Source organism: Arvicanthis niloticus, chromosome 2 (assembly GCF_011762505.2).
Source record: "Arvicanthis niloticus isolate mArvNil1 chromosome 2, mArvNil1.pat.X, whole genome shotgun sequence".
In the NCBI taxonomy this organism is placed as follows: Eukaryota; Metazoa; Chordata; class Mammalia; order Rodentia; family Muridae; genus Arvicanthis; species Arvicanthis niloticus.
In genome coordinates, this window is record NC_047659.1 from 132,459,019 (window position 1) to 132,484,758 (window position 25,740).

Here is a 25,740-nt window from a genome sequence, read left to right on the forward strand (position 1 = left end):
TTTTAATGTATGATACAGGCTTTATCTCTGTCTGTCTGTCTCTTAAGCATGTTGAGTGCAGGAAGGTGGCAGGCAAAATCACATTGATTTCCGAAGTGGCTCAGAGCTCCATGTCTGATGTGTTGTGAGACACCAATCAGAAAGATTCTAGTAAGCATCTCTGGGATGGGTGACACAGGGGTCTTCTCGACTCGGGCAGTATGGACATAGACAAACTTAACAAAACTGCGTTTTATTCCCTGTGGGGTTTTTTAACCCCACTGCATGCATGGCCAAATGGTTAAGGGTTGGGATCCCCACTCTAGTTGATTTTCCTTGTTGGAAACACATCAGAATGGTGAGTTATGCTACCATCCTTCGGCTGAGATGCACCTACAGGGTCAGAGTTTTCTCATAAAGTGGTGGGATGGCAGGTGGCCACATAAGCTAATGCCCAATCCAGGACACATTTAGAGAGAAGAAAACACTGTTACATGTTACTCCATTGACTGGGTTCACTTTAAACTGTCAACTTGACACAGCCTAGAGCTGCCTGAGAAGGAAGTCTCAATTTACATCTGGACCAGATCAGATTAGTCCATGGGCATGTCTATGGGGGAACCATCTTAATTGTTAATTGGTGTAGGAAGGTCCAGCCCACTGTTGGCGGCACCATTCCCTAAGCTGTGTGAGAAATCTGAGCTGATCATGAGCCCGAGTGAACCTGGAAGCAGCATTCCTCCGTGGTTTTCTCTTCAGGTCCCTGCTTGAGTTCCTGTCTTGGCCTCCCTCAATGAAGGGCTGCAACTTGTAAGCTGAAATAAACTCTTTTCCTCCCCTAAGATGTTTTTGGTTGGTGTGTTTTATACAGCAGTAGAAAGGAAACTAGAATACCCATGTATGCCTGAAGGAGACTACGTCAGCATCCCACAGACATCCTTGCATGTCTATGTTACTGAGACCCAGTTTGCAACAGCCAAGTATTGGTTCTGTCTAGGTTCTAGTTTTAGGTTCAAGTATAGGTTCTGTCAGCAGATGAATGGATATACAGTGTTTTGTTCAGGAATCCTCCTGTCCTCATTGACCCCAGCACAGCAGCTACAGATGCATGTAGCCATGTCCAACTTTTACATGGGTGTGATGGATCTGAACTCAGGTCCTCATGCTTGTGCAGCAAGCCCCTGATACATTGAGCCATCTCTCTGGCCCATGGTTAATTTTTTGTTACTTTTTCTCCAGAAACTAACTGTATCATATATGTCCTATCTAAGACATGGTTTTTGTTTCATTTTCCTTTTATCTACTGACCATTGCTTTATTTAGTTTTTCTGTTTCTACCTTCTTCAATGGAGTGCTAAATACATTGGTTTTGCCTTTCTTATCTTCTAAGAAAGTTATTTAAGTAAAAGATATAAATTTCCCATTGATCACATCTCAGCTTTTATTAAGGTAAGGTTTTTATACTTTTAGTCAGAAGAGGGTGCTAGATTCCAGGAACTGATGGTTAGGGATGGTTGTGAGTCCCCATGTGGGTGCTGAGAACCTAATCTGGGTCTTCTGCAAGATCAGTAAGTGCTCTTAACCACTGAGCCACCTTCCCAATTCATTTGTTCCTGGTTGACTTGTCAGTTCCTGATGAGACGTGTTAAAGTGTCTTACTTTGTTTATGGTTTTAGCCTGTTTCCCCGCTGTCCTGATATTTTTTTATTTGTATGGTTTGTTTAAATGGGGTCTTATATAGCCCAGGCTAGCCTGGAATTCACAATACCCAGTCCCCTGAATGCTGGGATTTCAAATGTGCGTCAACCCTTCCTGATTTAGTTTTGTACTTTATTGGCTTTTAGCATTTTGTACGCCTGTAGTTTATCAGTGTTCGCGAAAGTTTGTATCTGTCACTTCTTCGTAGATGGTGTCATTTGTCAGCAAATGTCTTCCTCTAAGTCTCTTTAATATGTCTTGCTCTGAATTCATCCTTAATTTGCTGTTAATTTTGCCATGTTGCTTTTCATTTGCTTGATGACATCTGTTTATTCTTAACCATTCCTGTCATTTTACTTGGAGTGTGTCTGTTATAAATGTTATCTGCTAGACACATTTGTTTAAAATGGGAACATTGAGTTTTCTCTCTCGGGAGGCCAGCTGAGATTCTGAGGGCTCGGTACGGCTGCTGATACTTCATCTTAGCGCTGCCATTTCTAAGGTTCTTTCTGATCACCATTGTAGTCTGTTCCTGGATCAGACTGTAGTTTAATCAAGTTCTGGTTTTGTTGTTGCTGCCATTCCTTCAGTGTTATGGACGTTCTGCTTTCCCAAATTACAAGAGATGTGAATAAATGAACTTGGCAAAGGAACATGGAAATATCAATTATGTTTCTATAAACCAACAATAAATGACCCTTCCCCCCAAAAAATGAGGAAGTCTTTCCAAAGGCAATAGCTCCCAGAAATAGAAGATGAAAGGAATAAATTTAACCAAGGATATAAAAGAGTTATAAACAGAAAGCTATAAACCTCCCACTGAAAGGAACTAAGGACTCGCACAGTGTAGGGAGGCTGCCCCATGTGTGGCCATTATAAGATAGCATGGGTGCCTAAGAAACCTACCTGTTGATACAGCTCCTGTCAGATTTGTACCTACCCTTTGTTCTAGTTTGCTTTTTCTGCCACTGTGATAAAGACCAGGACCAAAAGCAACTCAGAGAGGAAAGGTTTATTTGGCTTACAGTTTCAGGTTACAATCCATAGCTAATAAAAGCCAGGGTAGGATGCAAGAAGAACTGAAGAAGAAAACCTGGAGGAAGGTTGCTCACTGGCTTGCCCCCTCTGCTTCATGCTCAGTTTCCTTTCTCATACAACTCAGGACCACATGCCTAGGAGTGACACTACCCACAGTGGGCTGGTTTTTCCCACATTGATCATCAACAATCAAGACAATGCCCCACAGGTATGGCCACAGGCCAATCTGGTCTGGGCAATCCCTCAGTTGAGACTCTCTCTTCCCAGGTGACTGTTGATTGTGTCAAGGTGACAATCAAAAACTAACCAGGACGCCTTTATTTCATAAATGGAAAAAATGGGTCTGAAAATTCATTGGCATTTCCAACGGCTCTGGGTAGCACCAGTTATCTTAAAAGAGGGACGAGTTATAGGACTCACGGTTGCTAATTTCTTTAAGCACAGGTAACAAGGTCTAGGCATAAGGACATATAATTCACTGGAATAAACTTGACGGTGCAAGTTAAACTCATGCATCCAGGGCACAGTGAGTTTTGGCAGAAGTACCTGGACCGCTTAAATGGAAAGAGCAGTCTCTTCGCCAAATGATATTGGGACAAGTGAACAATCACATGCAAAGTAATGAAGTCGGACTCTTATCTCATGCCACATACCTCGATACAACTACCAGGGCTGCAGATTCCTGAATGTGACATTAAAGCCATGAGCAACACAAAAGGGGTGAGCTTTATATCATCCAAGTTAAAGTAGAATGACAGAAAGACAGACAACCCAACCTGAACTATGGACGAAAGACGGGAATAGACCTATCTCTAAAGGAGTGCTTCTCAACCTGCAGGTCACGACCCCTTTGGGAGGGTCGAATGACTCTTTCACAGGGGTTCAGTATCAGATATCCTGCATGTCATATATTTATATTACAATTCATAAAAGTAGCAACATTACAGTTATGAAGTAGCAACAAAATAATGTTATGGTTGGGGGTCAGCAAAACGCGAGGAACTGTATTAAAGGTCACAGTGTTAGGAATGTTGAGAACCACTGCTTTGAAGATTCAGATGACCACATGCAAAAATAGGCGATGTTGTTGGTCTTCAGGAAAACACAAACCAAAGCCACAAGAAAATACTACTATATACCACTAGGATAGTTATCACAGAAACATTAAAAATCTTGGCGCCAAGTATGTGGGGACATTGAAACCTTCATATATTGTCAGTGGGACCATCATGATCCACAGCCACTGTGGAAAGTTCTTGACCAGTTCTCAAAAGTCAAACAGAACTACTGCATGACCAAGCTGTTCCACTGTTATGTATGTATGAAAAAGACACTCAAACAAATCTATGTACACAATTATTCATGGCTACCCTACTCACCGTAGCCAAAGATAGAAAGAGACTTAATGCCATCAGTGGATGAATAAACAAATTGTGGCAAATCCATAGTGGAACATCTTAGAGCCATGAAAAGGAATAAAGCTCTCATATGTGATAAATCTCAAAACACCCCTCGGCTAAGTGAACATTATGTAAAATGTATTCTAAGTAGAATATAGATGTTCTTGAAAAACATAATGCAAAGTAAAAAGAAGCCAGATTCCATTTACGTTAAAACAGGCAGAGTGGATAAATTCTTAGAGACAGAGTGAAATTAAGTGTCCATCCACGGTTGCGGGGCCAAGGGGAGTGGGGAGAGAAAGCCTGACAGGAATAGTGTCTTACTGTGAGATGATAAAAACCAGACCGACAAAGCATTGGACCTTGCTGTAAATGGACCTGTGGCCCTGAATATTGTCTGAGGCTTCAGTAATTTTTAGTCATTGTAATAAATGTATCCAAACTTCACGTTTCCTTGCGGTCTAAATGATGCTTCAGGGTCAGGCACCTCTCCCAGTAAACTCTGGATTGCGCCTCTGTGCCAGTCTGAATCTGAAACTACACTTCCATCTTAGCAAGCCTTCCTGGACAATTTAGGCAGACAGACATTGCAGTGGTTTTCAGCTCAGTGATGTGTCTAGAATCTCTTGGGTTCCTTTCATCCCCCAGGCCCTAACTTCGAAGATCTTTCTAAAAAGGTTGGCTGAACACTTTGGGACTTTTCATTTCATTTTATGGTGGAGACAGAACTCAGTCAAGTCAGTAATTTGGAGGACCAATCACTGATGCAGTGCCTCTCCTGATAGCTTCAGCACCACCCAGAAGCTTGGCCTTCATGTCCTCCCTGCCACCAGCCTGCAACACTTTTAAGTAGGGGTTTCTATGAGTTCTCCATTCACGGTCCTTTGCACCCAAGAACATTTCTCAGAATCCCAGTTACATATGTATATGAAATATGTGTACAGATCAAAGTTACTGATAGTAAATCACTAAGCAAGTGGTTTTTTAAAAACAATCCATTTAGAAGTAGCATTTATTAAAGTCAAAGGCAAATTTGCATACTAATGAGATGGAGGTGAGTATATTTATTTTTACATGAAGAACTGGATCCTGACTGAATAGTTGATAGTGCAGGACACAGAGCACCTTCGGTGTTTCTTGGAGGTGATGGCTGTTTTTTTTTTTTTTTTTTTTTTCAGAGGATAACACTTTACATAAATCCACAGTATGAAAGCACAGAAGTATATTTAGGGTCATTTCAGAAATTGCTGAAAACTAATACATGGAACGTGTGCTTGAGGAGATATAAGGACGTCAGCACATTCCTTCTGTTTCTCGGCCACTGTGAGCTTAGACGCTTTCCTTCACCCTGCATTCCCCATCACAATGTGGAGAATATTTACCTCACCATAAGCCCAAAGCAGCCATGCCCAGAGAATATGGACTGAAGTCACAGCCAAAATATATGCTTGCCTCAGCCGCCTCATCCTCTAAAAGAAAAAAAAGAAAAGAAAAAAAAAAAGAAATTATTGGAAATTCTGCCCTAATCCCAAGTCAAACTCATTGAAAATTTTTTTTTAAAACATTCAAGTCAGTAACTCAAATAGTAATTTTTAATTACTATTTGTAATTAAACTTTCCAACCCCATATACTAGTTTGATGCTTACATGCTGGGAAATGAGGGTAGAAAAACATTCAAGGTCCTTGTTTTCCAGAAACCGTTTGTTTCTGTAGAAGCAGCAGACTGTTGTGTTAGATATTTAAGGAAGGCCGATGGACAGGCTGGCTATCTATGTGGCGGCAGCTCTGTCTAGCTCAGGCCACCATGCGCCATGGCCTGAAGCCAAGCACTCCACAGCTGGAAGTGGCCAGATGCCACGCGTGTGCCACAGCTTGAAACAGCCAGCCAGAAACACTGGCCCTGCCACCCACAAGATGCCAGCGTGGGAGATGGCTCTGCCAATCTTCCACTCTGTCTCCACAAGGCTGGGCTGAGCCCAGACCATCCCGCCATTCACGTGGTACCCAGTAGGAATGAAACTCTAATGCTTACTGATTAACCAAAGGCTTTATATGTTTGGTAATGCTCAATAAACAAGATGCCTGGTTATTGAAACAATTAGAGGTGTTTCCCAATTGACTAACCTAGATATAAGTTGTTACCCAGGACTGCTCGATACAAGCATGGTTCTCCATCCTCCTACATCTCTGCCTCCCTTTGCTCCTCCTCTTCCTCCTCTTCTTCCTCTCCTTATCCCTCCCACCTTAGCTCATCCCAACTTGTGGGGAAAATATGCCGCTGCAGCAGACTCTGTCCAATAAGAATGCACACAGTAGTCTGGGTTTGAGCCGAAGCATTCTAGGCAGTCTTCGATGGTGTTACTGGTTTGTCATCACAATGCAAAGCATATGTGTTGTGTGCTCAGAACCACGCCGGCAGTGAAGTCACTTGAGGCAACACCGGTATCAGCTGCTGGAAACATCCAAGACTTGCCATGCATTTGATTCCAAGTTATTTTTTTTTGTCTTTTGCATGGTCAGACTTTTTTTTTTTAATCTTGTCAAGTATTTTATAGATAAGGTTTGTGACCCACAGTTTAAGAAGCTAGGCTTTGGGGTTAGGGGTATAGTTCAGTTGACAGAACATTTGCTTGATATGCCTGAATCTGCGGGTTCCACTCCCAACATTACATAAACAGGGCATGGTGGTGCACACCTGTAATCCCAGCACATTGGGAGGTGGAGGCAGGAGGATGAGAAATCCAAGGTCACCTTCAGCTGTGTGGTAAAGTCAAGGCTAAATGAGACCCTTACTATGTAAAACACAATATAAAATTAATAAAATAAGATTTATAATGCTAGGCTTTAAGATCCCTCCTTCCAGAGATCCCAGGAGCAGTCGGCTCTCCTCTGACCCTTTAGCTAGCCCCAGGTGATTAGAATGGGGTCACACTCTTCCCTCCCTTGAACTGGGACATGAAAAAGACCTCTGACAGTCTTTCTGTGTATTCCAGAGCTCTTAGACCCTTAGCCACCTGACGCTGCTCTCTGGATACTCATGAGGTCCCCCACGGTGAGGAGAAGGCAGTCATGTTGAGCAGCAGATCTCTCGCACAGCAGGGTCTGGAGTAGGGTCTGCACCAGGTGACCTAGTGTGGAGGAATGCTGGCTTCACACTCATGAAGCCTAACCCAGAGACTCCAGCTTCCAACACTTCCTTCACTCTCTGAACTCCACCCTCCCCGACTGAAAAACAAAGGTGGTAGCTGTGTCTTTTCAGAATAGATATGTTTAAAGGGAGAGTGTATGAAAATGCCAGAAGCTGAGACAGGCACACAGTAGGGACTCAGTGTAAATCAGCCTCAGGAGGCACACAGCGGGGACTCAGCCTCAGGACAAGCTGGCTTGCGCTCAGTGTTTGGGATCTGACTACATCCCAAAGAGGCAAGTGTGTGTTTGCATGCTTATTTTTAAGTGTGCTAATTGCTTCTTTAAAGGAATTGTCATAATCGTGTTATTTCAATATTTTGATACAACACATGCTGATTTTTCTAAAAGGCTTCTGGTCGATTGGGTGCGTTCCAGAGCCTTGAGGTTTGGGTTTGGATGGAAAAGGATGGAGTTCTGTGGTCATTTGGCATTCCCTGGCATCCTTCCCTGTGTCAGTACCAGTTCTGGATGCTGGTGGATGGGGAGGGAGGGAGCATAAGACACAGGTTCTGAGGGATGGTTGTCCTCAGGGACGGGGCAGATGTGGGAACACCTAGGTGAGGCTTGAACTTAGAGCCTGGAGTGGTCTATATGGTGAGCTCACTCAAGTATTATAACTGAGTCCTTTCTAGATGTCAATCACTGTTTTAGGTACTGGGAACAAAGAGACTTGAGCCTTCACGGGGCCTGGGGCATTGGGGGAGGGGTATACAAACTGAAGATAAAAATGAGCCACAGATGATTAGAAGAGATACTGAGCATTATGGGAGACTTATGAAAGTGCCACTTTCCAAAGGTGGACTGGACAGTTGAGACAGTGACTCTGAACAGAAAGGCAGGCCAGGGGATTTTGCATTCTGCAGTGATGTGATATCCATGGTTGGTTCCACCTAAAGACACTTGGACCTCAACCCATCTTGGTGGTGAGGCTGAAGACAGACACTGACCCACAGTGCATGGACCGGTTTGTGGCACACGGGTTAAGGGATCCAGCAGTGGGGATGCCAAGCCAGCAAGCTGCTAGTTCCTGTTCTGTGTCTTTGGAGAGGTCCCTTAATGTGGTATTCCACCAAGAGCAGCAAGGGTGGCAGCCCTGAGCCAACAATGGCCAGGCCATGTGAGGGCTTACAGGGTCAGGTTTGAGACTAAGGTCTTGAACCCAAAGGCAGTGGGTTGATGAGTGTGTACCTGAAGGGACCTAAACCAGCATAGCCACACAACCATGGAGCATTACTAACAATGGAAAAGATACTGAACCAGCCTAGATGGTGGATAAGGAAAATGCAAAGCACCATAGATAGATACACAGTAAGAGTTTTACTCGCCCATGAACAGTGAAGTGACGGCATTTGCAGAGAAAAGATCGGAAGTCAAGCGCATTGTTAAATATCCAGACTCAGATAGATATCACCTGTTTTCACTCATACATGAAATTTATATTTAAATAGATATACATATGCATGTATATGTTTCATGAAAGCAGAAGAAGCTAAGCTATGGAAGGAAAGGAATCAGTAGCGTACAATGATACATCTCTGAAAATGTCATAACAAAACCTATGATTCTTTTTTAGTTTTTGCAGTAACTAAAAACGTTAACAATAATGACAAAGCCAGGGGAGCTGTCAGAGGATCTGAAGTGGGCGTGGCTCTGAGGGATGATGCTCCTTAGAGATCATCTGCCTACAGGAGGGGGTGGAGGGAGAAGAGAGGGCTGTGGAGACCAGGAGGAGGCTGGCATCATTGTCCATGGTGGGGAGGTAGGAGTGGATGGGGAAGATTTTAAAGGTATTTTGGAGTAGTTCTGTTGGAATTGAGTGGTGGGTGGAGGGGAGGGGCAGGTTTGTGGATGGAGGGTGATGTCATCCACCGTAGTCACAGGACACAGGTGCAAGGTAGAGGAAAGGAACCTTGAGTATTGCGATGTCCAGCTGCGGTGCTCAGGGAAGCCGCAAGAATGGAGGATGGATGTGACACCCAGAGGGCTTTGGACACGAGGTTTGTTGAGGTCATCTGGAAGGGAGTGTAAAGGGAAAGAGAAGAGAGCTCAGGGCTGACCAGGATAAACAGAAGACATGGCCACCTCTTCCACACTTCCGGACACCTTTCTCATCTGTGTGGTAACTCCACAATAGCCCTGCAGAGGGAGCCAGTGAGCAGAAGGCGATGTTGGCGTCTAGCTGTAAAAGGTAGTTTTCACTCTCTCCCAGGCCATCATAAGGTTCTTAAACAGTGTCTGAGGAACCACGAGGTACATGCCACATGTCCCTGCTCTATCATAGCTTAACCCAAACCTCGCTATACTCATGGCTTCATTCACCAGTCCTTGAGAAGCTGGCATGGTTCTAGATTTGCAGGGAAGAGGTGTTTAGTTGTCATGCTGGATTCACAGAACAATACAAAATGATAAGCCGTGTCCTTCCTCTGCCACCCTTGCTCTGGGGAAAGAGCCCAGGGTCTCAAAAGTGCTGAGCAAGCACTCTGCCACCAAGCCAACTCCCCAGTCCCGTGTGCTACTGTGGCTTAGGCCTTTCTTTCCTTCTCTGCACATACGTGTTGATGAAGGTTTCCTCCTATCCACAAACACCTTGGTGCCCTTCATCACTTCTGGAATATTCTCAACCATTACCTCTGTTCCATTAAAACAGAATCCATGACATCTGCCTACCTATCCTTCTTCTCATTGTCTGTCTCCGATGGATCATGGGTAGTTTCTTCAGCTCTATCTTCCAGTTTACATAGCTGTCTTCTGTTGGCTCTCAACTCCAGACTATGGGGAAGGAGGACTAACTCCCCAGGCTGATAACAAAGCCAGGTGTGGGCAGGCGCAGACAGGGAGACTGAAGCTAATCCCATGCGTGAACCCCTTGGACAGTCCTAATCAACCAAGTCCTCACACAGTGGGAGGTAGATCAGGGCCCAGCAGGGTTTGTTCTAGGGATGCAGGGTGTTCAACAAGCCTATCATCCCAGCACTCAGGGTGCTGAGATAGGAGGATTGCTGAGAGTTCAAGGCCAGCATGGACTACAGAGTAAACCCGTTCTCGATAGGAAGGGAAGGATGGAAGAAGTGGAGTAAAGAGGGAGATGGTGAGGTTGTTATCGCACTGATTATGCGAAATCGAGAAGAGCTTTGGAGTCTTACAGGGGATGCAGGGGAAATAGTTTGATGCAATTAAAATTTACAAAAATCTGAGCCACCAAGATATCTCAGGGGTTAAAAGCTCTTGCCACCAAGACTGATGACTTGAGTTCAATACCTGGAACCCACACAGAGGAAGGACCCCCACAAGTTGTCTTCTGACCTCCATGTGTGCACTGTGGCACACATGGACACACACAAATGCACACACATACACACATGTGCACACTCATGCACACGCATGCGCGCACACACACAAATAAATGTAATTAATTTAAAACCCATGTACAATTTTTAAAAATTCACTCATCCCGACTAATGTGGAGTTCCCTCCGCCTACTGAAGCATACTCAGACATGTGCCATAATGCCAGGGCCCAAAGTCCATGCTCATTGTGGTCTATGGTAGAACCTAGGACAGGAGAAAGGCAAATTTAGTGTCTACTAGCTTATCCTGGGGTCACTGGCCAGCCCACTAGGGTGGGAAAAATAACCCAGTAAGACCGGAGGTAGCCTCTTAGCTGCTAATCTGTTCCACTCACCAAGATAAGGACCAAGAGAAGTAAGTCCTGGCTACCCAGGATGCCTAGGAGAAAACTGGCTGCCCGGAGCTCCAGTCCCCAGCTCTTCTGTTCACCTTGCCTGACCTCCTTAGAGTAAGTTCTCCTCTCTAAAGTGGGTGGCTGAGGGAGTCTCAGGTGGCCATGGGCCAGATGTACTGGGAAATCAGGAGAAGGTACAGGAAAGTACCTTCCAGGAGTCCAGGCTCTTGTCTGCAGAGCCTCAGTGGGAAGAAAATTCACTGAGGAGCTGAGCAGGCGTCTGAGTCAGGTCACTAGGCTCTCTGCCTTGCATTGGGGCTATCTCTTTGCCAAGGGGTTGCCATTTTCCCCCACGGTTGCTGTTACTAATGCTATTGAATACTTTCTCTGGTTTTGAGGCACTGATCCCGCCCCCTGCTCCTCTGTTGTTTTCAGACCTATAACAGCCAGGGCGAGAGTAATGAAGACTATGAGATTCCTCCTATAACACCCCCCAATCTCCCTGAGCCATCCCTCCTGCATTTGGGGGACCACGAAGCCAGCTACCACTCGCTGTGTCACGGCCTTGCGCCCAACGGTCTGCTCCCCGCCTACTCGTACCAGGCGATGGATCTCCCGGCCATCATGGTGTCCAACATGCTGGCCCAGGATGGCCACCTGCTGTCAGGCCAGCTGCCCACGGTGAGTCTGTCTCCTGCATGAGCCCCACGGCCCCAGCAAGGGAGGGCTTGAGGGGAGCTGGTTGGCAAGGCTGAACCGAGGAGCCCTGATCATGTGCAGGGTCTGAGTTCTGATTGCAGAGAATCTGCAGGATATGGGGGTGGTGCGGAGGGAAACTGTTACGTCTACAGCTCTGTGTGTGGCAACTTGGGACTGATTTTATTGGCTGTTAATAGTATAATCTAAATTTTATTTCCAAAAGATTTATTGAGATATACATGCCATCATTTCACACTCATAGATTGGGTAACTACAATCGATTTGAAATGTTTTCATCCCTCTCCTCCCACCGGAAGAGGCCTTAGCCTTGTTAGTCACCACTTCCAACTATCATGCTCAACACTCGGTCCAAGACAACCACCATTACTTTCCCTTATTTTGCTTTGTTTTGTTTTGAGACACTTTGTAGTCCTGGCTAGCTGGCAACTCACTATGTAGCCCAGGCTGGCCCACTGGCTCTGTTTTCGAAGTCCTGGAATTGCAGGTATACACCACCACACCCTCTTACCAAAGGTTACCTTCTGCCTCTGTTTGCCTATCCTGAGTGTTTTATAAGTAGCCAAGGAGGAGGGTTACCAGGCTGAAATTCAAGGGTAGATGAAAGACAGCAGGTAGACAGAGGTAGGGAAGGATGTTCCAGGATACAGGACAGCGTTTGCAAAGGGAAGAGGTAAGGGGCTAGTGATCTGGTGACATCAGCATGGTATTTCTTTGTTATGGGGCCGGAGAGTGAGAACCTCCAGCCAGCAGAGCCAGGGGCCTGGAGGTCAGGACAGCATGCAGCATCAGGTCCTGAATCCCGCGCTGAGGGGGCTATGCTTTTTGGTTTTTTGTTTTTTTGTTTTTTTAGCATGATGGTCTGTCTGAGCTATCAAATCCTACAGGAAGTCATCACAAGAGGCACTTTAAGGGTCCTCCGGCATCATTCTTAATCAACTGTGCTCCCTGTTTCTCTTTTCTCCCATCTCGTCACAGTTAATATTAGAGTTAAAACTCCTACATTCATGGCTCGGTAGTGGGAATGTGAGCACTAAAGACTGACCTAGCCACAGATAGACAAAGGCTTCAGGATGCTTCTTTGCAGGAGCTGTACTGGTGGCTGTCACTGTACCCCCATTTCCACACAGTAGGCCTGTGGCTGCTGGCAGCTATCACACTTGTGGCAAGTGAGTAAGTCTTCCATGGAGAACCATGGGTGAGGGCTGACTGGACCAACCACTGGATCTAAGTTGAGGCAACCCTCCAGTGTGTGTCAGACTGAGTTACAGTTCTCCTGAGGCTGAAGGACAAGATGCTCACCTGGCTTCCCTGTCAGAGTCACATGACATTGACTAGATCGTGTTTGCCACCACAGTGGCTGCCCAGAAACCACAACCCAGTTTGTAGCCTGATATAAGCAGAGGCAAAAAGACCATGAGTTCATGAACAGGCCAAACTAAACTGCATAGCGAGACCTCGTTAATAATTAATTAAGAACTCAGTGGAAATGGATGCTCCATTCTCCAGGAAGCCTGTTTTTTTTTTTTTTTTTTTTTTTTTTACCCCTGTAACAAGGCAGGATTCCAGTTTCCTCTTCCAACTGGCAGACTGGTTCAGACCCCACTGTCATGTGCCGTTGCTAACATGAGGACCTAAGTTTGAGCCCTCAGAACCTGTATTTAAAATAAAGGCCAGAGTGGTGGCATGTGCTTGTAATCCCAGCACTTAGGAGTCTAACACAAGCATATCCTAGACTGGGGCTTGCTGGTCAGACAGCCATGCCTACCAGGAAGGTTTCAAGCTCCTGGGAGACTCTGTCCAAAACACAAAGTGGGCAGCACCTATGGTTGTCTCCTGGCCTTCACACGTCCATACCGTGACTTGTCTCCTGATGCGCTTCCCAGGCTTCCTGATCACAACAGCCCTGTTCATTACAAGGCCTGCTGTCTGCTGATCACAGACCTCCCTGGCTCCCCTCGGAAATAATCACTTCCATGAGCTCTATGCAAACCAGTCCTTTGCTGGTTTCTCTACGGCTGATACCTATTTAGGCTGCTTCTCAAATTCTTAGCTCTTCATTGGTCTAGAATCGCAGGGGTTTCTTCGATTCTATATTCCCTCCTTACTTAATGAAAGATAAGCCTGACCTTGTTACTCGGGGCAGAGGCTCCCCCGCCCCCCTGCCAGCCAAATGGGAAAGCCAGATAAGACTTTCAGGGTTAGGAGGCAAGGGGGCCTTGACTACAGAGCTTTTGAATTCCTAGGAACTGCCAGGAGAAAGGGTGTGTGGGTGTGCAATGCCCGCTGTTTGTGTGAAGCAGGATTACGGAAGCACCTGCTGGGTGTCAAGCAGCATGCAGAAGGGGCTGTAAAGGCTTTCTTGTACTATGTTCTTCTCAACTGAGAGAGGCAGGGAGGAAAGATGGAGGGGCTGGAGGCCGGGGATAAGGAAGCATGCACGCTTCTCCTTTCCGTGGCTGCTCTAGCAAATCACCACAAACCTGTGGCAGCAGAGACCCACCCACGCACAACCCTAATGGTCCAAAATCAGCACCTCATGTTGAAATGAGGGTTCTGGGAAGTCAAGCTTCCCCAGGAGGCTCCGGGGTGTCCATCCATACCTCTGCTAGCTTCTAGACCCTAGAATCTAGAGGCTTCCCTGGCTTGTGGCTGTGTCTCTCCTTGAACTCTGGCCTCTCCCTCTATCAGGGATAGCGCCACTGCCCTGCTCATGGACACTTATGGTGGAATTTAATCTAGAGCAGTCTCATCATGCTTTGCGACCCCCAACAGAGATCCAAAGCCATGTGCCCTCTCACCTACCCCTCCCCTTAGTCCCCTTCCTAGGCTTAGACTTGAACTTTTCAAGCCCTGAGCCAAAATAATCCTTGGTTAACTCTGTGAGCAGTCTCAGGGACGTTGTTATATTGCTGCAAAGCTGATGCAGCCTGCTTCTAGAGAATGCTGTGGATGTCCAGTTAGCAGTGGGAGTCTGTGTGACTGGAAGAGACCCCTGACTCAAATGGCAGTGGCGATAGCTTCATATGTGGGGCATTGGCCTGTGTGGGGTGGGACTATAATAAAGGAAACACAAGGCTCGAGTGCCTCGCTGGCCTCATCTGCCAAGGGCATCACTGACAACACTGACTGGGCCCTTGCATGTTGGTGGAGACTCAGCCAAGCACAGCAGAGCAGACAACTCTTGGAAACTACCTTGTCCCTCCTATGAGGAATTGGGCATGAGACAGACCTGTACTTTGTGAATAAAAATGCTACCTAGTTCTAAAGCCAAACCCATAGAAGTCACACCCTCCCAAGTCCCCCCATCTGCCTTCCAGTTCTACTGGGGGTGGGGGGTGAAGGATTGCACAGCCAGGCTGCAGGTAGCACAGAGGACACACCCAGATGCCAGGTGCTTCAGGTGTTGTCTCCACAGACACAGAGGCCCCCGAGAGGCTGTCTCTGTAGAAGATCTTTGATCTTTGGTGGCCATTTCATCAATGCCAAGACCTCCGTAGCTCTGACCCCAGAGGCCATCAATGCCTTCTGGTCCCCTGCTTGGTTGCAAGGCCTCATGGGCACATGGACCTATCCCTCCTCCTGTTGCTGCCAGTATTATGTACAATACTGGAACCAGACCCCTTTACAAAATTAAATATGCTCAGGGCTTTCTCCTCAACTTCCACGTCTTAACTGATTAAACATTCATTTCCAAGACAAAAAGAGTCAATTTAGTATGAAAGCTATATTTTGCCGGTTTAATTTAAAGCGCCGCACCTCCATCTGACCTCTATTTTCATAACTCAATAATTTTATCCTATGTTGATTGTTTCATTTTGAGCAAGATATTGTATTTATAAATCAGTCTCTAAAACACCCAAAGAAAGTCGGAGAGTGGAATTTATTAAGCTTCTCACAGAGTCTGAGATCACTTCTTCTGGAATTGTCTGGGAAACAGAGTTCAGGGGTGCTGTATACTGAGGGGAAGGGGTCTGCCAGGAAGGGGCGGGACTTGGTGTTCTATCAGGAGGGAAAATCCAGCCCCAGGGAATCAGAGTTGTGGAGGTGGGGGGACGGAGGCTTGGTGGGGATGGGGGGAACAAAATCACAATGGAGTCTGGTGGTCAAGAATCTGGGACTTTCCCAGGCTGCGCCCTTGAGGCACTGGAATGGTGTGGTCCCATTTCAGTCCTCAGTACAGGGGCAGGACACCAGACACTCAAACATTGCCCTCTCATCTTTGAGGCCTCTGTGTTCCGTGCTTGATGGTGTGGAGGCTGGAGGTTAATGTTTGGTGTCCTTAATTACTGTCTCCTTTATAAGTTACATATTTGTTTGTTTATATGTATATGAATGTTTGCATATATGGCTGTGTACCATGAGTTGAAGGCCAGAAGAAGATGTCAGATCCCCTAGGACTGGAGTTAGAGACCGTTTTGAGTCACCACGTAGGTGCTGAGGATCGAACAGAGGTCCTTTGGAAGAGCAGCCAGCACTCTCAACCTCTGAGCTCACTGATTGGCTAGCAGAGTTGGTCAGAGTACTGGGGAACCTCCCATCTCTGCCTTCAGGCACTGGAACTATAGGCACAGAGAGCCCCAGCTTTTTATTTGAGTGTCAGGGATACAAATTCAGGTCTTGACGCTTACGAAGCCCACACTTTTTGCCCATGAAGTCATTTTTTTCTGGCTTTGAGTCTGGTTAGATTCCTCCCTCAGCCTCAGTTTTCCCATCACTGAACTGGGCTTAGGGTCCTAGCTTTGGTGAAATGGCGTAACTGCTTGGCCAGCTTCACCGTACAGGACAAGCATGTGGGTGAGCGGTGATAGACTTCCCAGTGCCCCAGCTACGTACACCAAGTCCTTGGGAGCCTATTAAAGCTAAGATCAAGCCCCCAGTACTGAGTTTTAGACCCTCTGTGCTCTAGTCTCTATTCCAAAGTGCTTGCGGAACTTGGTTGTTCTTCCAGGACACTAGGGCTACAGGTCAGGCCTGGCGACTCCCAACTTGGGTGAAGGGCCTTTGCAGGCCAGTATCTTGAGGTAGTCGTTAGAGGTGGGACCAAAATCTACTTGCACTTCAGCCGCTTGCTTTAGATTCTTTCATGAGAGAACCTACAGACAGCCTTGTGTTGGGCCTACCTGGGAACCTGACTACAGGGCCTTAATAGACCTTCTAACACTCCTCTGCCTCTACTGCTGCATGCTGTTCCCTGCCAGGGTTTCTTCCTGCTCACTGCTCCTCTGGCCCCGCCCCCAGGCTCAGTCTACCTTCTTTGATGATCACGAGTGGTGACACAGGAAATCTCCCTCAGAGTATGAGACGCAAAGACCAAAGATCTCCAACTCAAACCTTTGTCTCGCACTTCTTAGTGACAGGGCAGTAGAACCCCACCCCCACCCTGCCCCAAGGCCAACCAATTGTTTTTATTATTCTTTTAAAAAAATTGTTTTTATTTTATGTGCCTTGATGTTTTGCCTGCATGAGTATCTGTGCGAAGGTGTCTGAACTCCTGGAGCTGGAGTTACAGACAGTGGTGAGCTGTTTCATGGGTGCTGGGAATTTGAATGTGGGTCCTCTTGGAAGATGCTCTTAAGCTCTGAACCATCTCTCCAGCCCTGTTTTTATTATTCTTAATATGTGAATGTTTTCATTTTGAGCTTGCATAGTTAACTTTGCCTTGTAACATACCACCACAGCACTTAATGGCATAAGGCAGTTCGTCGTAACTACTTTTGACTCTTGAGTTTCATGAACTTGAGTTCTTGAGATTCATGAACTGCCTCTTGTGATTTCTGAGGTCACCTAGCCATTTGCCTCAGCCCAGTGTCTAGCACAATCTTGACTCTCAGCACCTGACTCATGTCAGCTGGAATCAGTTGAAATATCTTAGCTATGAGTCTCCCATCACCAGGAGCCTAGAGAAGGAGTGGACCCCAGGGTGCAAGTTTTCAAACTTCTGCTGCTGATCCTTTGGCCAAAGTCAGTCACATGACCAACCCAGAAAGCCAAGCAGCAGAGCAATAGACCCACTTCATAGATGGAGCAGAGTCACTCAGAAGGAGAGAACTCAAGAGGCAGGATGGGGGCCATTTGTATAACCTGATGTGGTTAGTTTTAACTGTCAAATTGACTCAACCTGGAATCACCAGGAAGGAGTTTCAGTTGGGAAACTGACTAGATCAGGTTGGCCTGTGTATAGCTAGGGGATTGTCTTGATTGTTAATTGATGTGAAGAATCCCAACCCTTTGTGGGCGCCATCATTCCCTAGTGAGCAAGCAGGCAGTGTGCGTACAGTCATTTCTCCCTGTTTGTGACTGTGGTGAGATTAACCTCTCAAGTGCCTGCCTTAACTTCCCCAGAATGATAGACTGAGCCAGGCATTATAAACTCCTTTCTTCCCTGACTTACTTTTTGATTGTCCTGTTTAGGTTCTTGTTACTTTGGTACAAGTGAGAATAATTTGGGAAGACAGAACCTCAACTGAAAACTGCCCCCACCGATTGGCCTTCAGGGAAGCCCACGGGGCATTTTTCTTGATTAATGATTAATGTAGGAAGGCCCAGGCTGCCACCATCTGTAAGTGGTGCCACCCCTAGGCAGGGGTCCTGGATGTTAAAAGAAAGCAGGCTGATGAGCCATAAGGAACAAGCCAGTAAACAGCACTCCTCTAAGGCCTCTGCTTCAGTTCCTGCCTCCAGGTTCCTGTCCCTGACTTTCCTGGATAATGAGAATATAAACTGTTAAATGAAACAAACCTTTTCCTCGCCAAGTCACTTTTGATCAAAGTGTTTTAATCCAACAATAAAATCCTAACTAAGATAGATTGTCTATATATCTATCCATCAGCCTGTTTGGTGTGCATGCATATGGGTGGGGGGTGGGGGGAAAGAGGAGAGAGAGAGAGAGAGAGAGAGAGAGAGAGAGAGAGAGAGAGAGAGAGAGAGAGAGAGAAAACACTTGTGAGAATCAATCCCCTCCTCTTCCATGTGGGATCTGGGAATCAAATTCAGGTCATAAGGTTTGGCAGCCTGCTGCTATGCCCATTTGGCTATCCTGCCTCCCCACGAGCCCAACCATTGCTTTTTGTCAGGACAGTTTTATCACATGGCCACAGAAATGAGAGTAGGACACTTCCTGTTCTCCTTCCCCTCCCCGTGGTTGTTGCTATCTTGTTTTCTTGATTCTTAATACCTTCCAAAGGTCACAGGCATGGCTTTGTGCTCAGACTGAGTTCCATTCAAAGCCCAGCTTCAACACTTGTTTCCACTGGTTTGGGACCGTGTGTGTTGCTGGGGAGGGTTCAGAGTCCTGTGCCCCAGTTTCTTTATCTGTACCTCAGAGGTCAGGGCACTTGCCCTGTGGGAACTTGGAAAGTCTGTGGTTGGAGGAATCTAAGTGACACACAGTAGGTCCAACCAGTGTAAGCTACTGTGCTTAGAAAAGCATTCCACTCACAGACTGGGTGTGAGTAGGTGCCACCTCATCTCTAAGTTCAGCCAGCCTGGCCTGCTGGGTGTGGGCTTGGCTGTGGCAAGTGTTTGGGCCCATCACCAAGGCAAGTCTGCAAGACAGGAGTTGGAAGGCCAAGTAGGGGGCCCTTGAAGGCTGAAGATGGGGCGGGGGGCAGTCAGGGGTTGGCGGGATCAAGCACATCCATTATGGCAGGGTGTCATGATGTCATTTGGGCCTTGGCATTTAAAACTAATGCCAGTGACAGCTCTGCTTCTTGCCGAAAGAACAAGGGCCCAAGAAACAACTTGTCTTAGCTCCGTGACCAGGGGTGGCATCGATCATAGTAAAAACAGGAGGAGCCATGTTTTTGCCTCCTGTCGGACAGGAGTGGGAGGAAGACTAATTTCCAAGATGGGGCCCTGGCCAGCCAGAAACAGGGCCACTCAGAGCCCCCATGTTTTCTTGTTCCACACTGGAGTCTGGGTGCAACGCCCCTCCCCCACCTCTTTTCAGAAGCCATAAGCCAAAGAAATGTGTCTTTTTTACATTTTATAAAACTCAGGGAAAAAATGGCTTTAAGCAGCTTTTACTCCCCTGCTATAATTATTTATTTTCAAACACTCCTGCAGGGGACTGCTCCGTCTTCTTATCCCCGACTCCTTTTGCTCATAAATGAACCATCACTTCAATAAATCATTATGAAAACAGAGACTAACACCGGCTCTGAGAGGTTGAAAGATTTATGTAACACATTTATGTCTCCCATTTTCTCATTCTGGTACTCCGCTGCAAAAGCTAAGCTAATAAAAGCTGCTATTAATATTTCTTGTTGCCTAGCAACCCAAGAGCGGGAGTAATAGCCTGGGCTAGAAAAATAGATGACCGATAAGGAAAAATTCAATTCTTTTATTATCTCAGGGGAAATGCCCTTTTACTGGAACATTATGATGTACGAGTGTGAAGTTGAACACAAAAGATTTGTGTGTGAGTGTGTGTGAGTGTGCGTTTCTATTTTTAATGAACGTCATTTTACCTCCCCTAACTCTTTCTGGGCACTTTTGTTTTCCTTTCCCCCAACCCCCACCATCCCATCCCTCATGCTTAATTTAGCAACTAGTGTAGTTAAGAATCTGTCAGTGTTTCTTTTTTTGGTTTAAAAATGGCTTCTTGCAAAGGTTTACAACTTGGTCATAAAAATTCACTCCCCGTTAGGACTCAGGGCAGTGATAAGCCGGCGTGCAGCTGGCGTCTCTACAAATGGATCACATTGGTTGAGAGATAAGATTCATGGATTTTTTTTTCCCAAGAAGGAAGGTCAGAATGGAATAAAGTACGTTTCTTTATTATTATTTTTTCCTGTGTTGGTTTTCTTTGGAATCCAGGGATGCTGTCTCTTCTGAGACTGGTTTGCCCCGAAGTTTGGGAGCGTGTTCAATGAGATCAAGGTTGGGACACAGTCATGTATTGAACACCACCTGCTGTATAAAGTTTGGGCTCCTTGCTTCTCCTCATTTGTCCGATGTAGGAAGGGATGCTTAGAACGGTAGAGGGCAGATTAAAGTAGCAGTGTGTGCAGTGAGGTCCTCACACGATGTAGACTTTCTCAACGGGGAGCCCAACGCTGATTTGTTCAGCAGGACAGTTCTCCGCAGAGGAGGGCTGTCCTGTGTACTGCCTGAGGAGGGCTGTCCTGTGTACTGCCTGAGGAGGGTTGTCCTGTGTACTGCCTGATGTCTGTGCTCTCTATTCCCACCATTCAGTGTCCCCCCCCAAAAAATGTAAAAGCAAACCAGTCTCTCCAGGACCAGGGACATAGCTCATCCAGAAAAGCTTGCCTTGTAAGTATGAGAACATTGGATCCTGAGAACCCACATTTTAAGAAGCAGGTGTGGCCACATGCACCTGTAATCCCAGTTCCCCGGGCAGCAGAGACAGGCAGATCCCTGGGGCTCTCTGGCCAGCCAGTCTGCCTAGTGAGCTTCAGGTTATTGGGAGACCCTGACTCAAAAATCAGGGGTGGGAGGCATCTGAAGACTCCAGATTGTCTTCTGACCTCCATTCATACATACATGCATATCTGTTTACACGTGTGTGTGCACACACACACACTAAATGAATAGAATGCAAATTTAAAAAAACATTACATCAAAATATTATTTTCCTGACTTTTTGATGCCCCTTATAGTGTATGAGTGATATTCTTGCCTTTCCTGATCTCAGACCACAGGGAAGCCTTCTGATCAGAGGGAGTTGTGCATAACGGTTCCCAGTTAGAAATGATCTTTGCCACCCAAGGGACATTTAGCAATGTGTAGAAAGTGTGTGAGAGTGTGTGTGTGTATGTGTGTGTGTGTGTGTGTGTGTGTGTGTGTGTGTGTGTGCCCAGGTGTGCACACGTGCCATGGCATGCAGGTGGTAGTTAGGGCATGATTTACAGGAGCTGGCTTTCACTGTCTGCCATATAGTTCCCAGATATCAAACTTATGCTGTTAGACATGAAAGTAGGTATCATTTCTCCACTCCAAGAACTTTAAAGATGAGTCAACATAACACTGTAGACAGTGTACCAGACATCCTCGTAATGGTGGGGGCAGGCTGAACACAGGGAAGGATCCACTGTCTGTTTCTAGGCTACATGGGACAGCCTGAGCTAAGCCTGTGCTGTACCTTCTCCAGCACAGGCATCTGGTAAGGGTCAGCTAGCCATTGGTGTCTGGTTAGCACTGGGTGACTGGAAAAGGAGAATTAATATGCCAATACTGCCTAGCTGGACAAAGAAAAGATCTGGAACCTGAAGCCAGACTTCGGGTTCCAAGCCTTGTGCTCTTGGCACTCTTTAGACAGGTTGGGCTGACTCTTCATTGCTTACAGGGTTATACTCAAGCCGTGAGAGATGTAAAGGCACGCTGGGGTGCTCTGAGTCTGGAGATGGGACCCAAGCAGCATCCCTGACTCAGCTGGCATCCACTTGGCCCTCCCTGTGACTGGCTCACTTCAGCCTCACAACCTCCATGCCAGGCAAGAGCTAGTGAGGACCAGTCACCTAACCCCCCTGAAGAACAGACCCACCATAGCTAGCCCTCGGGCACAGCTCATGAGTGTATGGTCCCATGTATCTTGGCCTATGGGGAACACAGAGCACACTTTGGCCGTGTGTCTTCTAAGGAAGTTTCTCCATGTGGATGAGTTAATTTTCTATAGCTGTGGTCAGCTAATTGGTTTACCACTTACTATGTGTTTGGCACTCTTATCCTTTCATATTTGATGTTTCCTTTAATCTTCTACTCTGGGGAGGAAGTGCTGCCATACAGACAGACAGACAGACAGACACACACACACACACACACACACACACACACGGCATACACTCACAAGACACACATAACTAATAAAATAAGAATAAATATTAAAATTTTTAAAAAGCAAGTGTGATGACAAACACCTTAAACCCCAGCACTGAGAAAGCAGAGGCAGGTGGATCTCTGTGAGTTCAAAGTCTGTAGCAAGTTTCCAGGACAGGCAGAGCTATGCAATGAGACCCTGTCTCCAACAAACAAACAAAAAGAGCAACAACAAAAAACAAAACAAAAAACTAAACTAAACCAAAAATCTGGACTAGGGACATGTGGGTTGGGGCAGAAGCAGAGACTGTTTATTAAGAAGAATATTCCTGATTGTGGGAGAGGGCCAGAAGCTAGGGAAGGTTAAGAACTCAATGGCATTGGGCCAAGACAGTCGTGACCTTCTAAGGGTCTTCTCCATAGCAACCTCCCCCCCCCCACCTCCTACATTTCATTGCCTCCTACTTTTCTTGCACATGCTCAGTTCCTCATGGGTAGCCCGGAAAAGGAGAGATTTCTATATATTTTGTCTGCCGCTATCCTTGTTAATCCCAGCACCTCTTTCTCCCCAACCTCTTCTCCTGCCACAGTGAGAGGGAAGGCTTCCTGGATGTGGTGACTGGGCTTCGGGGACAGAGAAGAAGGCAGCAGCAAAAGCTGGAGGAAAAAACTTGGCCCTGTAGGCATCTCTCTGTTCACTCCCAATCTCCATCCCTCCTGCCATGACTCTGATGTTTTATGGTTGCTTAGCCGCCCTCTGGAACCGACCCCTCCACCCCCTGCCAGCCTGCTAATCGGAGCTGTGACCCTCTGGCCTTGGAGTGTTCAGAGGCCAGGTGTTTAACAGTCTTCCAGGCAAGATGCCAAGCTCTGCAGCAGAGTGCGAGCTGAGAGAATTCAGGGGAAATCGAAGCGACATTCGTCAGCTGTGGTTCCAATATTACTGTGTGTAATGGCTCTCTCCTCCGAGTGCATATTCAGTACCATGTTTGGGAAAATGAGGTTTTAATGTACCATCGGCATAGCTGAGAAGCCATCGATGTCTCCGCAGAGTGTCAGGATCGCATAAAACTTGAGATTTATGGGAGTCGTTTCCCACCCTGCTCTGGCTGGATAATAAAAAGTCTGGCTCATGTGCTCTTTCTCTCAGCTGTGGCTTTGACCATTTAGAACTTCGAGGAGTCTTTATAAAAGATAGCTAGACAGGCAAAACTCATCGAAATATTCCGGCTTCGGGTGGGGGTGGGGTGGGGGGGAAGCATGGTGTTCCCTGGAGGGCTCTTGATACACGTTTTCAGGAGAATCTTCCTGTTGGAGACTGGGGCATCCCAGCAGAGGCGAGGTGGCCAGGCTGCGGTGGTGCCCTTCACTGGAAGCCCCGAGCCTTCTGTACCTGCTTTTCCTGGAGAGTGATTTTGGACATGTCTCCCCATTAAACCTTAGCTTTGAGTAGATGGAACTGGTATGTCTGAAACCCCAGAACCTGGGAAGTGGAGCCAGAAGGGTCTGGAGCTGAAGGCCAGCCTGAGCTACATGAGATCCTGTTTTGTTTTTGATTTTCGTTCTTTTAAATTAAGGCCAGGAGGTATGTCTCCATGGGTAGGGTGCTGGCCTAATACCCTCTGGGGTCCTGGGCTCAAGCCCTAACCTGAATAAACTGGACATGGAGCCTGGAGCTCCTTGGTACATGCCTGCAGCATGGGCACTCTGGAGGTAGAGACAGGAAAATCAGAAGTTCAAGGTCATCCTTGGCTACATAGTGAATTCAAGGCCAGCCTGGGCTTTGTGATACCAGTGTCAAAACCAACAAACAAGCAAGATGGAGTTGCTGTTACATCCTCCATGGTGGCAATGAGAATCCCGTGGGTTGAAGAATGTTCTTGACTCCTGCTTAGCTTTAATGGTAGGTTGTGGGTGCCTCAAGAAGGTTCGTAGAATGAATGAGTGAATGAACGAATGAATGGATCTGCAAACATCCCTTAACTTCAGTGCTGCCTGCATCATTGCTGGAGAGTAAGACAGAGAGTGACCCTGTTGCCTTCATTTGTTCTGTCTGCATGCCAGAAACAGGTACCAAGGCCAAGGGTCAGGAAACCTGTGCCCACTTCCCACCCCTGCCTACAGTAAGGGATGATAATGAGGCAGGTCACCTCCCCACTGGTCACACTTATTCTTATGCTGAACGACAGGCTGGTGGGAGGTGAGCTCCTGTGGCTTGCCCTAGGCAAGAGATTCCCCTAGGTGTTGGGAATCTAAAGTTGGTTGCAATTTCCACAAATTAAGATGGAGGACACTTTATGCCGTCATACTGAGTCGTACCGTTCAGACACACATGTGAATGGTGAATGTCCATCTATTTAACTGCTTCTGTCCTTCCTCGCAGCTTTGTGTGAGTTCCGATGTGCCTGCGTGCGTGTACACACGTCTGTGTGCATGTACACAGGCACCTAGCTGAACATCTGTTGACTTTGAGTCTTTGCACACCCACTGTGTCTCTATGATGAGAACTCTTCCAGTCTATCTTCTAAGTTTTTCACCTGTCAGGAAATCAGTTTGGTGGGAAAACCAAGACCTGGATGCTTGGCCTGGGCTTTTCTCTGTTCCCCTAAAGATGCCATACAAGTGGCAGGAGTCTGAATCTTCAAATAGTCTGTGTTATGTTTATTTTTGTGTGGCTGTCTCGGGTTCCAGCTTCTTAAAACCTGAGGTTTGGAAGCTCCGTGCTAAGCTCGAGTTGTCAGCAAGGAAGTCCAAGGTTGAAGCTCCATCCTTTGAGTTTCCGAAGAAGCAGGTACAAAGAGTTCACTTCACAGAGACAATGCCGATCACAGGTGGCTTTGGCTTATCACATGATGATCATGTGATTTGCCCTCGGCATGAGGCTGATTGGCTTATTTTTAGAAACTCCTTATTTTTCAGCGTACTTGTGACATTCGTGGAGATCGATCCAGAGCATATTCACTGCACCTTGAGATGATCAAACGGGCTTGGGGTTCCTTCCTTAGTGTATAGAGTTAATGGATCTGTAGAATCCCAGTGTTTACATGTCCTACTTTGTACTGCATGTATGGATATGTACAAACACATGTGCTTTTGAATATAGGCTGGGTTTCCTTCAGGATCTTTAACATTTTATAGTAAGTTGAGGGGAGCAGGTGTGTGTGTGTGTGTGTGTGTGTTGTTCTGTATATGTCCTTTTGAATTGCTCTCCAAATTAAAAAAGAATTGTTTCTATTGTGTGCAGGGAAAGTGTAGCTT

General features: G+C 46.6%; 1 protein-coding gene across 7 annotated transcripts in view; it reads left to right on the forward strand.

Moving 5' to 3' along the window:
- The window catches only part of Tox2 (TOX high mobility group box family member 2), a 120,150-nt gene that overhangs the window by 62,675 nt on the left and 31,735 nt on the right, over positions 1-25,740 (forward strand). For all 7 annotated transcript variants that reach the window (XM_034493740.2, XM_076930189.1, XM_034493739.2 and 4 more), the window contains exon 3: positions 11,422-11,667. In XM_034493740.2, coding sequence (XP_034349631.1) covers positions 11,422-11,667 — 246 coding nt within the window. The remainder of the gene's footprint in view (positions 1-11,421; positions 11,668-25,740) is intronic.